Raw genomic sequence first — 15,437 nt, 5'->3', positions numbered from 1 at the left:
TTCCAGTTTTACACTTATGTTGATTAGATATAATAAATACTTTCACGAGTAACTGTTGGTTTTGAGATAAACAATAATTTGGTGAAATAACCTTTAGTTTTGTTATAATCTAGGAGAATTAATTATTTCATTGATCCTTGTACAAAAACCTTGAACAAGAGAGAGTATTATTTAAATATTTTCACCTAATTTTTTCTTTTTTTTTTTTTATATCGGCGCGATGTTCAGCCCTTAGCACTGACTAAGGGACAGATGTAGTTCCTGCTTTCTATTTCAGGTCCATGCAAATGCCCATTCTATATAAATCGAGGAAATTTTCAATACACATGGGTTATGATCCATAAGCATTGATGGGTTTAAGTCCAAGAAGGGGTTAATTAACTGTTTGGATGCTCTAAGAATCGAACCCTAATTTTGTCTTTTAATTATAAAACATTATTTAAAGGGTAACTTAGTTTATTATCCTTATTCATTTTCTTAATTTTCATGAAAATGAAATAAATGTGAAAATTAATTGTAGGGAATTTAATATCATTTATTTATTACTATAAATAAGAGTGAGTAGAGAAGAAGGAAATTGCAAAGTGGCAAAAGAATTCAATCATCTCTCAAAATGAAGTTCCTTGTCGCAATTATATGCATTCTCTTTGCAATGTTTCTCTTCTCTTCCTCTTTAACCACAGCACGAGAATTAACACAGACAACTGCAGGTAATTATTCACAACCACACACTATTCTTACTGATAATAGTAATATAATTTCCATTTGCTTAATTATGTTTCCTAAATTTAAGAATTATCCTTAATTAAAATTCTTTGTTAATCTCAATCATGAAAATGCTGCTACCTTAATGACTTACAACTTCTTCAAACTAAAAAAAAAAAAAACCCCTTTGACAATTAGGTACTTTTGTAATATGAATTACCAACAAGTTTTGATTTAACGATATTGAAGTCTAGGGTTTTGAGTTCTCTGAGTCCAAAAATTTCAGTTGAACTAAAATTTATGTCCGTGGATTATCTAATTTCGTTATAAATAGATTTATTGTTAACTTGACGGAAAAATAAATTTAACGTGTTATTTATATACATGTGAACGTTTTAGGTGAAGTAAGAAGTGATGGCATAATCCCAGATGGGTACAAGCCTCGACCAAAGAAAGGGTATCCATACAAACCTTATCCAAAGAAAGGGTATCCATACAAACCTTATCCACGGAAGAAAAAGCCACCACCCAAGAAGAAGAAGCCACCGACGTAAAAGCCTTGTTATCAATACAAGTCCCATGCTTATGAAACAAGTAGTTCTTGAAAATGGATTTCTGTACGTGTGGACAATAAATGTTCTCGGTAAGACTGTCTTGAGAACTTTCTTTTCTGGCTTAATAATTGCACTGTCTTAGTACTTATGTGTTGTTCGTCGTTTGATTATAAAAAAAAAAAAAAAAAAAAAAAATACTATTAATGCAATAAAATACGTCTATCCATATATACTTAAGTATATGGACTATTAATTTGATTTCTATTATATTAGTTCCCTTTTTAATAATGAAAGTTCATTTCTTATGTATCTTAATTTAATGTCTGATGGTTTGGCTTGTTGAATCTCTGAAATGGAGTGTTTGTGTATATCTGGTGGTTGGACTTGATGAATCTCTGAAACGGAGTATCTGTGTGACTGGATAAATTGGTGTGTTAAATAAGTAGGGTAGAATATTGGGTAGAATATTGAAGGAACCGACACTGAATGTCTAAATGGTTGTGGACCATAATATGTGACATGAATGACTGAGGGAGGTTTTGAAGGTTGGTCAACAGTATCTGACATTGAAGTTTCACCTGAGCTTGTAGACATCCTATCAAAAGATATTGGTTGCAATTCAAATCCTTTCTCTTCAAATAACATCATATGAATTAGGATTTTTTTGAAAAAGAAAAAGTACTTTTAACTTTTTATAATATGTATGAAATTTGAAAACCTTTTGAAAGTACACGTATGATATACATACTCTTGGCTGCCATTTTCTTTTCTCCTTCTTTCACTGCGGCTGGGGAATTAGCTTGCTCAGATGGATAAGAACCAGCTAACTAGCTAGCTACTTTGTATTTCCACAATTTAAAATATTAGTGATATCGGAATCTTATGATTCATGATATGAATTTTATGATTCAATTCAATTTTCATGTTAAACATTTCTAATCGCATGAGTGAATCAGCATTGATCACAAATCTTATAATTCAAGTCGATTCTCATATCCGATAATTTTCTCACCTAACAAATCTAATGGAAAAGTCAATACAAGTCAATATAGAGGAAAGAAGCAAGAAAATATAGTTATATTAGAAGAAGAAGAAGATAACGAAGGGCTTGAATTTAAATTTGAAAATGAAAATGAATAAATATGGATTTGGATAGGAAATTTTAGTTTTACATTGTTTTATATTAAAATTTTTAACTTGATATATAGTTTGATATTTTAAACTTACAACAAACAAGTCATTAAGTTTTCTTTCATTTTGTATTTAGTAAATGATTTAGAATTGAAATTTATATAAATACATTATTTGCACTTAATTTTTTATATCATGTGACAGAATTAATGGAAAAAAAAAAATATATATATATATATAATTAATTAATTTTAAAAGGTTATATTCAATCTTATAATTCGATTCGATGCTCGAGATTCTCGCATTTAATTCTATTTTCTTAAAGTGAAAAATAGTGTTTATTTATTTCATTAAATGAGGTACAGGAGATAGATATGCTTATTCTTTGCTCAACATATTCAAATATATATGAAATCTCCTTGTAGAAGTTTCTGACCTTTACTTCCTAAAATGGTTTTAGGAGAACCTTTTTTTGACCCAATTATTAGAGCTATTTATGAGCCTAGACTAAATTTAAGAATGCAAAACAAAGGTCCAATTAAGAAAATCCTACAATTTCTTTCACGGAATGATATTGTTCATTTTGAATTTCCGATAAAAGATTCATCTAATAAATTTTATTGAATGATAATCTAAAATAAGAGATTCAAATTTTATCGATATATATATATACATTTTTTGGCATATTATAAAATTCTTTTTCTGATATGAGAAAAGAAGTGCAATTCTCTCTATAAATAGTTCAATAGACGAGTCAACTTTGATCACCTTCCACATTTCAGTACCAGAGAGAAAGATCAAATCTTGAAAATGAAATTTCCTCCGCCCAATATTTTGATTTGTCCGACTGTCAACCACAGAATCTCTGGCTATGTCTTGCATTGACTTGGAGTCATTTCGTAAGTCTATTTTCCTAGCTTTGCTACAATTATTAATTTATTAATTTATTATAATAGCCATACAATTGCATGGAAAAATCTATCTATGGATATATTGTGGAGTCAAGTTGTAATTGATTAAGTTTTGGCTTTATATATATATATATATATATATATATATATATATATATATATGAAGTCATCTTCATTTTATACATAATAATAAATAAATAAAAACAAGTGTTATGGCCAATCAAATATGGTCTAGTTCACTTATACGAGTAGCGAAAAGTTTCAAGTTAGAGTCATTTTGATTACAAGTATTTTTACTAATTTAATGAGTTAAGGGAGAGTATTACCCCTATTGTGTAGCCTGCAGTGTTATTTTAGTCTATTGTCAACTATACGTCAATACTTATATATGTATGCAGATGTTATCTTAGAACATTGCTTTTTCTTATATGAAGTTTTATTTATTTATTTACCTTGTGTTGCATGTCGTTTACATATTTATAATTTTACCTTCACATATATAATTTGTTATCATATAATCAACCGTTTATATTATTAAATTCTCTCACAGTATAATCATATTTTAAATTGATTGGATAATTCAAATTGAGGTGAGAATTAATGGTTTAAATTGAAAAATCAAATTGTTTTTTGATTTGCGCAATCATTCTTAAACCTTGAACGAAATAATAATACTCAAAAGACAGTTAATATTTTTTTAATTTTTAATAAATCAAAGGTATAAAGAAAAAATTAAAAAAAAAATTCTTAAGGAGTGAAAATATTAAAATGACTATTAATCCCTTCCAATTTTTGGATATCTAATACAATGAATTTTGTTCTTGGTGGATAGGTAAAATATTTTCTTTTGTTTAATTTAACAAAAAAAAAAAAAAGTATTCATTGTTTTCTCGCAAAACCATCCTCCGGACACCTATTAACAGGTAAAAAATAAATACATAAAAATATGCAAAGATAATTATATAAGAGATTTTATTAGTGTAAAATTTATAATTGAAAATAAACAAATTATATATGCATTGCCCCTTCCAATGATTTAATAAATTTGTTAATTGGATATCCAATTGGGTATTTCACCATTATTAAAAGGTAATAATACTGCAATATACTTTAAAATTGTATATTAAAAGGTTTTGAATATCCAATCCTAAAATTACAATTTGGACTATTAGAACTAGTAACTAAAAAATATCCAATCAATCAAACTAACACTGTGAGCTACACAATATGATGACTCTCTCTTTTCAATAACCTTCACTAAATTTGATAACAATTTTTTTGGTGAAGAGATAAATTTAATGGCAATTTTTTTGGTGAAAAAGACTCGAAGTCGAGACTTTGGAGGAGACCAATCAAAACACTACAAATTGGTGTGAAAATTCTTTTTTCTAGTATGAAAAAAAGAATATAATTTTTCAAATTGAGGCAGTCAGCCCTTTACCCTTTTATGAAACAGTAAAATATCAAAATTTGAAAATATAGCAGGACTTCGAACACTCGTTATATAAGTGAGAAGATCAATCAAACTATCATCCAATTGATATATTTAGATAATTTAATTTGAAAAGGCAGTCTACTTCAATGGAAAATTATTATTACTACTTTTTGTTTTCCGCATTGACTTGGAGTCAACAAGTATAATTGATTGAGTTCTTTATTATTTTTTATACTTCCCAAAATATTTTTTAAAAAATTAGTACTTTATTATTATTTTTTTAATTTTACAGATACTAAAAATACTATATTTTCCTTATATTCATTTGATTGTCGTAGCGTAAAAAATTTGCTTTTCTGAATAAGTAAACCTCGGCAAAAAAATAATACTACAATAATTAACTTGGCACACGAAATTCATATTTATAAATTAAGTAAAACTTATACTATTAATATTAGAAAAAAATATATAAAATTTTAACATGTAGATATTTGTTTAATTTATATAAAAATATATAATGACCAAATAATTAAAAGAAAAATATTGGTCGGTATTTGTTTAATTTATTATAACAGCCATACAATTGCTTGGAAAAAACTACAAAATGGATTTATTGTAGAGTCAAGTAGAAAGTCTTTGGCTTTATATATGTTTTAACATGTAGTGCAAATTATTATGTTATTACAATTCAAATTTGTCTTTCTGATTTATTACTATAAATAAGAGTAATTTAAGAAAGACATAATTGCAAATAAAAATATAAATCATCTCCAACATGAAGGCCTTTCTCCTATTTTGCATTCTCTTGGCTACCATTTCCCTTTCCCCTTCTTCAGCTGCAGCTAGGGAATTAGCTGATTTTGAGAAAGGTAATAACTAGCTAGCTACCACTTTCTTTCAATAAATTATTCATCTCACTTAGCAAATTCAAATATAAAATATAAAATATAAAACTTTCTTATAATGTCCCTAAACTTAATTCCTAAAATATTGGTTTTATAATTCTTTTCACAAATTGAAGTAATAGACGTGTTTATTTTATGATATTGCCACCGTGTTAAATTTATAATAAATATATACAATCAAGAGTCTAAATGTTGAATATGAGTAAATGTTGGGTGCAGGAATAGCAACAGCAGCAGTTAATGCCAGTGGCAAACCAATAACAAGGCCAGTATTTGGATGCGGCCGTGGGAATCGATACTGTCTCCCCGCTAGGCCTAGTCCTCCCAAAAAACCTTGTAATACTTACGAGCGTTGTCCCCCTGCTGTTAGGCCTAGTCCTCCCAAAAATCCTCCCAAAAAACCTTGTAACACTTACGAGCGTTGTCGCCCTGCTGTTAGGCCTAGTCCTCCCAAAAAACCTTGTAATCGTTACGAGCGTGATCCGCGGTGTCCCAACCCTTGAAGATACATATACAGGAAAAAAAACTTACCTGAATATGGTTCATGTTCCACTGTTGGACCAAGCAGATGAAATTTAGATTTCTAAAAAGAGCAGAGACATTGATCGAATTTAAGTAAGTTTTTCTATAAAGAGCGAGGACATGAATCGGATCTAGGTAAGTTTTTTCTTATATGAGGGTATCCTCAGTCCTTTTCATCATCATTTTATACCTAATTATGACTAAAAGTGAGTTTGTAATCAACTTGCAAGCTACATATGTGCTGAGGTGTTTCTCTTTGAAGTTTACCTCTCTCTCTCTCTCTCTCTCTCTCTCTCTCTCTATATATATATATATATATATATATAGTAATTTTTCTGAAAGAATAATTAAGCTTAGAGTGGAAATTATGTGTATGAATAAGATGAAGTGGTCTCTTCTAAGGATTTTTGTCTTCGGTTAATCATAAAACAAAAATATGTAACAATGTGATCTTCTATCTATATGTGGAGAATAAAAGACTATGTATGTCTTTTTTTTTTTTTTTTGTAAGAGGACGATGTTACATATAGGGTGCATATTTGGACTATGTTTATTAATTTTATCAATTTAGTTATCCATTCTACACTTATTATTTTTGAAATTTTATTTATTTTTATTTTTAAAAATACTAAAAATTACGTTTTCCTTTTATTAATTTGATTTTTATAAATAAAATTGCTTTTCTAATATGGCAAGTAATCTGTGGCACAAAATATTACTCTAGTTATTAGTTGGGTATTACATAATTCATATCTATAAATTAAAATGAAAAGATTTTTTTTTATTCATTAAAAGGTCCAATGAGCGAAATAATATTATGGGCTACATAAGAGTAGTCCTCTTCTTAATCATCAAATTGATAAAAAGTGTTATAGTCGAGAGGACTCAAATACATGATTGAGAAGACGAATCAGAAAATATTATTATGAACAACATAATTCATTAACAAAATGAATTTTATATTATTAGAAAAACTTTTTTAACTATACACAAGTAAAAATATTAAAAGCTTCAAAATCATAGATAAGAATTTTGTGGTAACACATCAACAAAAGAAGAAAAAAGAAAAGACACTTTTATTATTTCAATTTAATATAACTTTCTTTTCAATGTCCAATAATAATTATTGAGTTTCTTTTCAATGTTTGATCAAAATTCTTATTTCTTTACTTATTTTATTCCATCTACTAAACATATAAATTGAAATATCTATTTTTATTATTAGTCCTGGCGGTGCAAATTCGTAAGTGTACGAAATCGCAAATAAATAATAAAAAATAGTAGAGTATCGTTCCATGAAAATTATATGTTAATGATCAAAATTGTGTTAATCTATCATTATTTACACGACAACAAGGATAATATATTTGAAAATAAAAGAAATAAAATAGAACAATAAGAGAGAAATCAAATAAGTAATTATTGAAAGAAATCAAGGTTTAAAGGTTACTAGGAATTTTGACTTCACTTAATTCTATTCAATGCATCATGTTAGTTTGATAAATTTTAATTATTCAAGAAGGAGAAATAACCCTAAAATCGCTAATAAGTTCTCTCGATATTTTATTAGCTATTTTAACCAATTCAATTACCCATCTCTTAATGACACAACTAAATATAAATTAAATTATTAAGTTTTATGATTATTCAGGAATTCACAGATTAATACTTTTAATTTTATAAAAACTTCTCACAAGTCAAATTATTTAACTCTCGCATTAATTTATTATTCCCAAAAAATTTATTATTCTGTTCATATCAAAGACCTTTCTCTCGATAATGATTAATAAAATAAATTAATCTATGGGAGAAATTCTTTCTGGAAATATTAAAATCAATAATAAATTTTATTTAAATAAAGAAAATTAAATCTAATATTATGAATTAGAGTTGAATTTAAGCTACGTCATATCCCGCTAAAAAAGATTTAGTTGGACATATAAAAATTTAATTTCTGGCTATGTGGACAATAAATGTTCTCGATGACAGTGTCTTTTAGAACTTTAATTTCTGGCTTAATTGCACTTTCTTAGTACTTATGTGTTATTTGTACTTTGATTATATATATAAAAAAAAAAACTATTAATGCAATAAAATTAGTCTATCCATTATATTTAGGTATATGGACTCTTAATTTAATTTCTTATTATACTGATTCGCTTTTCAATAATAGAAGTTTCTTTCTTATCTATCTTAATTTACATTAATGATATAATTAGAATTTATTTATAACCCATAGGCCATATATAAAGATACATTAAAATTTTGGTTTAATGGACGTAACATTTTATTTCAAAAAATTATGAGAAAAAAAATGATACCTGATATTATAAAAAAAAATACATTAAATATAGATAGCTTATTTTCTAGTATCCATTACCAGGGATAATCTGATCTGACTCGAGACTTAATTACAGTTAAGGCTTTTCGGCGCTCCCTGCAGGTGTGTTTAGTGGGATTGAATCCCAAGAGCTCTTTTCACATGCCCAACTAGGTTTTTTTTTTTTTTTTTAAATACCTTTTAACTTTTTTATATTATGAATGAAATTTGAAAACCTTTTGAAAATACAGATATGATATACATCCAATAAATGTTATTTAATATTTATATAGATAGGCAAAAATATAGAATCATCTCCAGATGCGAAAGCCTTTCTCCTAATATGCATACTGTTGGCTACCATTTTCTTTTTCCTTACTTTCACTGCGGTTGGTCAAATAGATAAGAACTAGCTAACTAGCTACCCACTTTGTATTTCCACAATCTAAAATATTAGTATTATCAGAATCTTATGATTCATTATATGAATCTTACGATTCGATTCAATTTTCATGCTAAACAATTTGAATCTTATGATTCGAGTCGATTCTCATATCTAATGATTCACTTACGGTCTTACCTAACAAATTCAGTAAAAAAATCAATATAAGTCAATATAGAGAAATCGAAAACGAAGCAGGAGAATTTAGTTATATTAAAAGGTGAACATAATGAGGGCTTGAATTTGGAAATGATAATGAATATTATGGATTTGGATAGGAAATTTTAATGGCTTTATAGTTTTACTTTGTTTTATGTTAAAATTTTGAACTTGATAGTTTGATATTTTAAACTTACATGACGCAAGTCATTAAATTCTTTTCATTTTGTATTTGGTAAATAATTTAGAATTGAAATTTATATAAATACATTAATTATTTACACTTAATTTTTAGTATCATATGGTAGAATTAATACTGAATCTTACGATTCGATTCTCGATCCTTGATTCTAAAAATAAAGATTTCAAATAAATTTCCACCACATAATATTTTGATTTGTCCGACAGTCTACTAGTGAATCTCTGGCTATGTCTTGCATTGACTTGGAGTCAATTTCGTAAGTCTATTTTCCCGGCTTTGCTATAATTATTAATTTATTAATTTATTATAATAGCCATACAAGTACTTGAAAAATGTAGGATCATCTCCAACATGAAGGCGGCCTTTATCCTAGAGAATTAGCTGCTATCGAGAAAGGTAAGAACTAGCTATCTCTTAAAAATGTTTCCTGGAATAATCTTTTATTGTTATTATTATTATTATTATTATAGACCCAAACTGAACTTAAATATGCAAAAGTTTACAAAGGTTCAAGCCAGACAAGTTTATAATTTTTTTTCATAAATTGGAGTAAAAAACGCGTTTATCTTGTAATAGTGCACTTAAATTTACAAAAAAATATATGCGATGGAGAGTTTAAATTCTCATTTTAATAATTTTTGTCATTCAGCTTTTTCGCTTCGTTCAAATTTGAAAGTGATTATTCTGCAATTAATCTTTGGACAGACACTAAATTTTCTAATGATTATCAGTAACTTTTTTTTTTTTTTTTTCAATTAATGCTTATCAAGAAAATTAAGAATGATTACTGTTCATGTAGCCATAAATAACGCAATAAACTAGACATCAAAGAGCGCAAAAAGTTTAAACCATACCCTAAAAAATGAAGGCTTTTATCATAATATGCATTATCTTGGCAACTGCTCTCTTCTCTCCCTTTCTCATCACAGCAAGAGAATTAACAGAGGATGGTAAGCTTTGAATTTGTGACTGTAATAATATTTTTAACATCACATAGCTTATGCTAACACGTATGTATGGATGTGATTTTTTTTGCAGGAAAAGGCAATGTTACCCTTCCATTTCCAAAACCCAAAGGCAAGCCAATTGAATGCAGTGGCAAATATTGCTTCCCTTTAAAGCCCCCACGCATTGAAAAGCCTTGCACTAAGCCTCTGCCCCAATGCAATTAATTATCTATCTATCTATCTATATATATGTGAAATAAATATGTATTTCTCAATAAATTGTTCAGAGGATATCTTTGAACCTAAGCCAAGTCTAATAGAGGATTTCTTTGGCTTTGCAAAATCCTTATTACATGCAATCCCATCTTACAATAGTATATAATAACTCTTAATTCAAGTTTTCGGAGTAAATATTGTTAAATACCAATTAATATTAAAATTCACAAATCTTATTGCAGGCATTTGGAGTTATTTTTTATTTAAAAGAAAATATAGAAATTTCGTTAAGAATAAGAATAAATCAATCTGAAAAATATAACCAGTAGAGGATGAAACTTCCTCTATCCAAAAGAGCTCTTTATGAATAGAAGAGAGAACTTCTTTAATTAAAGCACGCGAGAGCTCTTTACCAACTCGACAGTGAATCCTCAAAGGATTAATAATCTATTTCCAATCTCAGAATGAGGGATTTCATATTTCTGTAGCAAGTTAATCAAAGAAAATATTGCATGCCATTAACAGTTTTTACTTTTTATTTATTTATTTCCCCTTAACATATTTATTTATTTCTTCTTTAATTAGTTTTTGTCCACGGTCTAGTCTATGGATAACGTGGTAGGTACAATCTACATAAGAATTATTGCCGCCTTGTAACCATATATTTCTTCAAATGTATACTACTTTTTGATTAAAATTTGTTTATATTTGGTATATGACTCTAAATTAATTGAAAAAAAAATTAATATAATGGTGCAGCCAAAAAATATAATTTGTAATTTTACCTCTATTTCAAATAGAGACAACTGTCCAGTCTTTTATTTATATATAGATATTATAAAAATAAAAATATTAAATGTATATTTGAAATAAGTGATTTTGTTAAATGATATTTATTAAGGTTATTTTTCATTTATAGTTGCATGTATATAGTTTTTGATAGGATTTTATATTTTTGCTTCCTCATATAAGTTGAATGAAAAGATATATCCAATTCTAAACTCTTATCCATAATTTTTTTATCATTAATTAGAAGTCATAAATGTGTCTTTAAAATTAATTACATTCAGTTTCATTAATAATCCCAAATATTAATTAATTATAAATAATTTAAATACATTTAATTGTAAAAATGTAGTTAAATTTCAATTTTGTAATAATTTTATAATTTCCATACTAGCAATAATAATTTTTAAGATTTTTAATTTTTATATGTAAAATATAGATTTGATATGTGATTAATATAGTTTTTAAAATGATAATTTTAATATCTTCAACTAATAAACAAGTGTTTTATCAATTTAATTTTACAAGTTGAACTGATCAATGGACCAAAATAGAAAGTAAAGATACTATAAAATTTTTCATAAAAAGTATATAAATAAATTTATATACTGTGCCGTTTTCAAAATGAAATTAAATTTATATTTCATATTGCGATGATGATTTCATACACACACATATAATTTCTACAACAAAGTAAAAATTTCTTTAATTTCTTTATATAAAATTTTTCATTTGGTTTTAATGTTGTGACTTCCTAAAAAATTTATGAAATTTAATTATTAAATTTCATATATGTTATAATTATTTATGTTTATATAATGATGCCTGGTCGATATGCTAAGGTGATAACCTATTTAACTTGTAATTTTTATTTTTCACACATCAGATTATTGATAGATTTGCGATGTGATTTAATAATATATTTAGAATTGTTCATATCTTATAACAAAAATATTTGATAGCAAAAAAAATTTATATTGATAATAAAGAATTGAATTATAATCCATTCAAAAAAAAAAAAAAAGGAATTGAATTACCATGGACAATTGGACATACAAGAAACATATATAATTTAGAAAATTTTAATGAAAAATCTTTTTTTTTAATTCTATGCATAATTGAAATTATCTTAATAATATTTCAATTTTATCAAATTACTAATATTTTTTTGAAGTATTAAAATTTTGATCTTTTGACCGTTAGATATGCAAGTGTTAGCTACCTTTCCCACCAAAACTATGTTTGAGAGGATGGAAAATGGGTGAAGAATATTTTTTTTTTTTTTTTTGAAGAGAAAATGGCCACTATTTTATTAAATGTAGTGGGAAAGGAGAACATCAGGGACACTCTCCCAAATACAAAGTGGTAAAAAGCGAATGGATGCTCTAGCAAGGGAATGAGCAGCACCATTCATAGTACGCCGAATCCATCTAATCTGAATATCCGGCCTATCAACTAAGAGTTACTTACAATCTTTCACAATAACCCCAAATTCCGAAAGATCTAAAGTTTTAGAATTCAAAGCACAAAATAAAACCTGGCAATCAACAAAAATATAACCACTAGACTGATAATGATTACCAATAAAAAGTAGAGCAGAACGAAGAGTCAAAGCTTCAGCTGTAGCAGGCTGTTTGCATCCTGCAGAATGAGTAGACACAGCTTGTAAGAACCTGCCTTCACTATCCTCAAACACCACCGCAGCACCTGTTACATCTTCGCTTTGAAATAGTGAAGCATCACAAAATGCATGCCAACTAACATTATTCAAGTTGACACATGGCCCCACACTTGGCCCATTTCCATGGAAAAGTATTTGTCTTGTAGCTACATTTAAATTATCAAAAGAATGCCATTCCATACAATGGGTAGAAACTATACAGGCAATCTGGGTGGGTTGCACCAATTTTGCCGACCAGCAAAATGTATTTCTTGCCTTCCATAAATGCCAAGCCAGAAAAGCCAGTAGTTCGGCTTTTTGTTGTCCAAGGCCATCCCAACACTGCATGAATAAATCAATAAAAGTTGCAGTCACACTGGGAATATTAAAACCAAGCAAACTCCAACAAGTATTTGCCCGAACACAATGACATAACACATGGTCACCATCTTCTCTTGAAGGACAGAAAAAACAAAGATCATTAACTGCTATACCACGTTTTAGAAGGTTAGATTTTGTAGGGAGGACATCTCTACAAGCCCGCCACAAAAAATCCCTTATTTTAGGAGGGATATTAAGGCTCCAAATACGTGTCCATAACCGTGGATTCCCAACATTCTGGCTATCTCGTACCAGACCCATACTAACATGATATCCAGATTTAACCGTATACACTCCACGCTTCTCATAATGCCATAAAACCACATCCTCCACCATATGAATAAATAAAGGTATAGACAAAATAGCCTTCACATCTCTAGCAGAAAATGAAGTCATCAACTTGCCTACATCCCACCTTTTCTCACCATCCACAAAAAAATCACAAACTCTAGTCACAGGATTAATGAATCGAGTCCCATCCTCCGCAAGAAAAGAGTCAGTCTTAGGGATCCAAGGATCCGAAGAATATATTTAATAGGCATTACAATCAATATATATTTTATCCTTTTGATGTACCAAGTCTATATTACAAACCACATGCACTTTCAACCTATTTTCTTTTCTCCTATTTTTTATCCTCTCTAAAAAGAACATAAATATCTTTAGCATTTCTTGCTCTATTATTGATAATATGTGGATGGAATTATGTTCGTACTGTTCAAATATCAAGAGAATATATATATTACCAACAAACCGCTAAATAAGTCAAAATTTTTTTAAATACAATTATAAACCTAATTTTGAAATACGCAGATCAACCTGTCAGTTCCACGTGAACCTGCTTAATACGCAGATGATTAACATAAATATGAACACAACTCATTTAGTAATCATATTAAATATTTAAACATGAATACGACATGAAAATTAAAACAATGATACAAATAGTCTACATGTAATTTATTTAATTAAATGGATCGTATATGAAAAAAAAATATCCAACTACTAGTTAATTAAATGGATTTTATACTGCTGAAAGAATTTATATATACAACACGTATAATCCGCTTAAGAAATTATCACTTTAATTTTAATTAAACGAGTTAGACGAATTATACGAGTCAACATTTGAAACACAATATTTATCGTATTATACACAAATCAGTCATTAATGACATAAATTCATTTAGACTCAACTTAATCCGCTTAAGTTCTCTATTAGATGAATTGTGTTCTCTTGATATGACCATGTTAACACCCTAGAAACACATAGCGTGTAAATAAGGAAATATATATTACACATGTGCCATAATGTGATAACGAAATCAAATAATTCAGTGATGCATTTTTCTTTTCTAGTGGAAATTCAGTGATGCATGGTTTTGGAATTATGTGGCATATTGTATGTTCTAGCTATAAATGTAAATAAGGAAATATATATAACACATGTGCCATAATGTGATAACGAAATCAAATAATTCAGTGATGCATTTTTCTTTTCTAGTGGAAATTCAGTGATGCATGGTTTTGGAATTATGTGGCATATTGTATGTTCTAGATATAAATCTTTATCATTTAATTATTATTATTGTCATCTTCATTTTGTGGATGCGACATGCAATTCAAATTTGACGACTTCTGAAAATTGACACGCATGGCTGCCATTATTGCTGCTATTATTATTTTTAATTACAATTCTCGGTAAATTACCCATATATATATATATATATATATATATATATATATATATATATATTAAAATTTAACTGAAATTAAAAAAAAATTTAGATTTTTAGCAGTGTTTCTCTATCTCTCTCTTTTTTGTGTTTTCTAACCAACAATCCATCTTTTCGTTTCTATCTATCGTTTTTTTTTTTTAATTTAGTTTTCTTTCTAATAATTTCCAAAAGTTAGAATTTAATCTCTCAGATGTATGATAGTTAATAGATCTTGAGTGTTTTTAGTATCCTCTTAATGGGGTTATTAATTTCTTTTCTTTCATGTGGTTGTTTTTCATTATTAAAGAATTTTTTTGTATATCTTTTATTTTTCTGATAGTTCGAAATACAAGATAGATTGTTAGTTGCTTATAGTTGAAAACTTCGTATCTTCAAGTCAGCTAAGTTTTTTTTATCTTATTATTGAAGTCTGATAGTGCGAC

At 27.6% G+C, this 15,437-nt stretch overlaps 2 protein-coding genes and 2 long non-coding RNA genes across 4 annotated transcripts; 3 read left to right on the top strand and 1 right to left on the bottom strand.

Moving 5' to 3' along the window:
- The first annotated feature begins 571 nt into the window (after positions 1–571).
- On the top strand, positions 572–1,512 carry LOC105646825 (uncharacterized). The gene is made up of 2 exons (XR_005177045.2): positions 572–710; positions 1,105–1,512. It is a non-coding gene; the product is annotated as an uncharacterized LOC105646825 (long non-coding RNA).
- A 3,934-nt stretch (positions 1,513–5,446) lies between these two features.
- Positions 5,447–6,429, top strand: LOC149497090 (uncharacterized). Its single transcript, XM_089720861.1, has 2 exons — positions 5,447–5,605; positions 5,861–6,429. Exons 1-2 carry the CDS (start codon positions 5,512–5,514, stop codon positions 6,142–6,144), a joined length of 378 nt encoding a protein of 125 aa, XP_089576987.1. The 5' UTR covers positions 5,447–5,511; the 3' UTR covers positions 6,145–6,429.
- A 3,259-nt stretch (positions 6,430–9,688) lies between these two features.
- On the top strand, positions 9,689–10,630 carry LOC149497089 (uncharacterized). The gene is made up of 2 exons (XR_016320677.1): positions 9,689–10,236; positions 10,325–10,630. It is a non-coding gene; the product is annotated as an uncharacterized LOC149497089 (long non-coding RNA).
- A 2,067-nt stretch (positions 10,631–12,697) lies between these two features.
- On the bottom strand, positions 12,698–13,672 carry LOC119369505 (uncharacterized). Its single transcript, XM_037635834.2, has one exon. It carries the CDS (start codon positions 13,670–13,672, stop codon positions 12,698–12,700), a length of 975 nt encoding a protein of 324 aa, XP_037491762.2.
- Positions 13,673–15,437: the final 1,765 nt, after the last annotated feature.

The sequence above is a fragment of the Jatropha curcas genome, chromosome 4, assembly GCF_041381405.1.
Source record: "Jatropha curcas cultivar XTBG-Jc1 chromosome 4, XTBG_Jcur_1.0, whole genome shotgun sequence".
In the NCBI taxonomy this organism is placed as follows: Eukaryota; Viridiplantae; Streptophyta; class Magnoliopsida; order Malpighiales; family Euphorbiaceae; genus Jatropha; species Jatropha curcas.
Note: the sequence above shows the minus strand (reverse complement) of the source record. Positions and strands in the feature narration are given on the sequence as shown.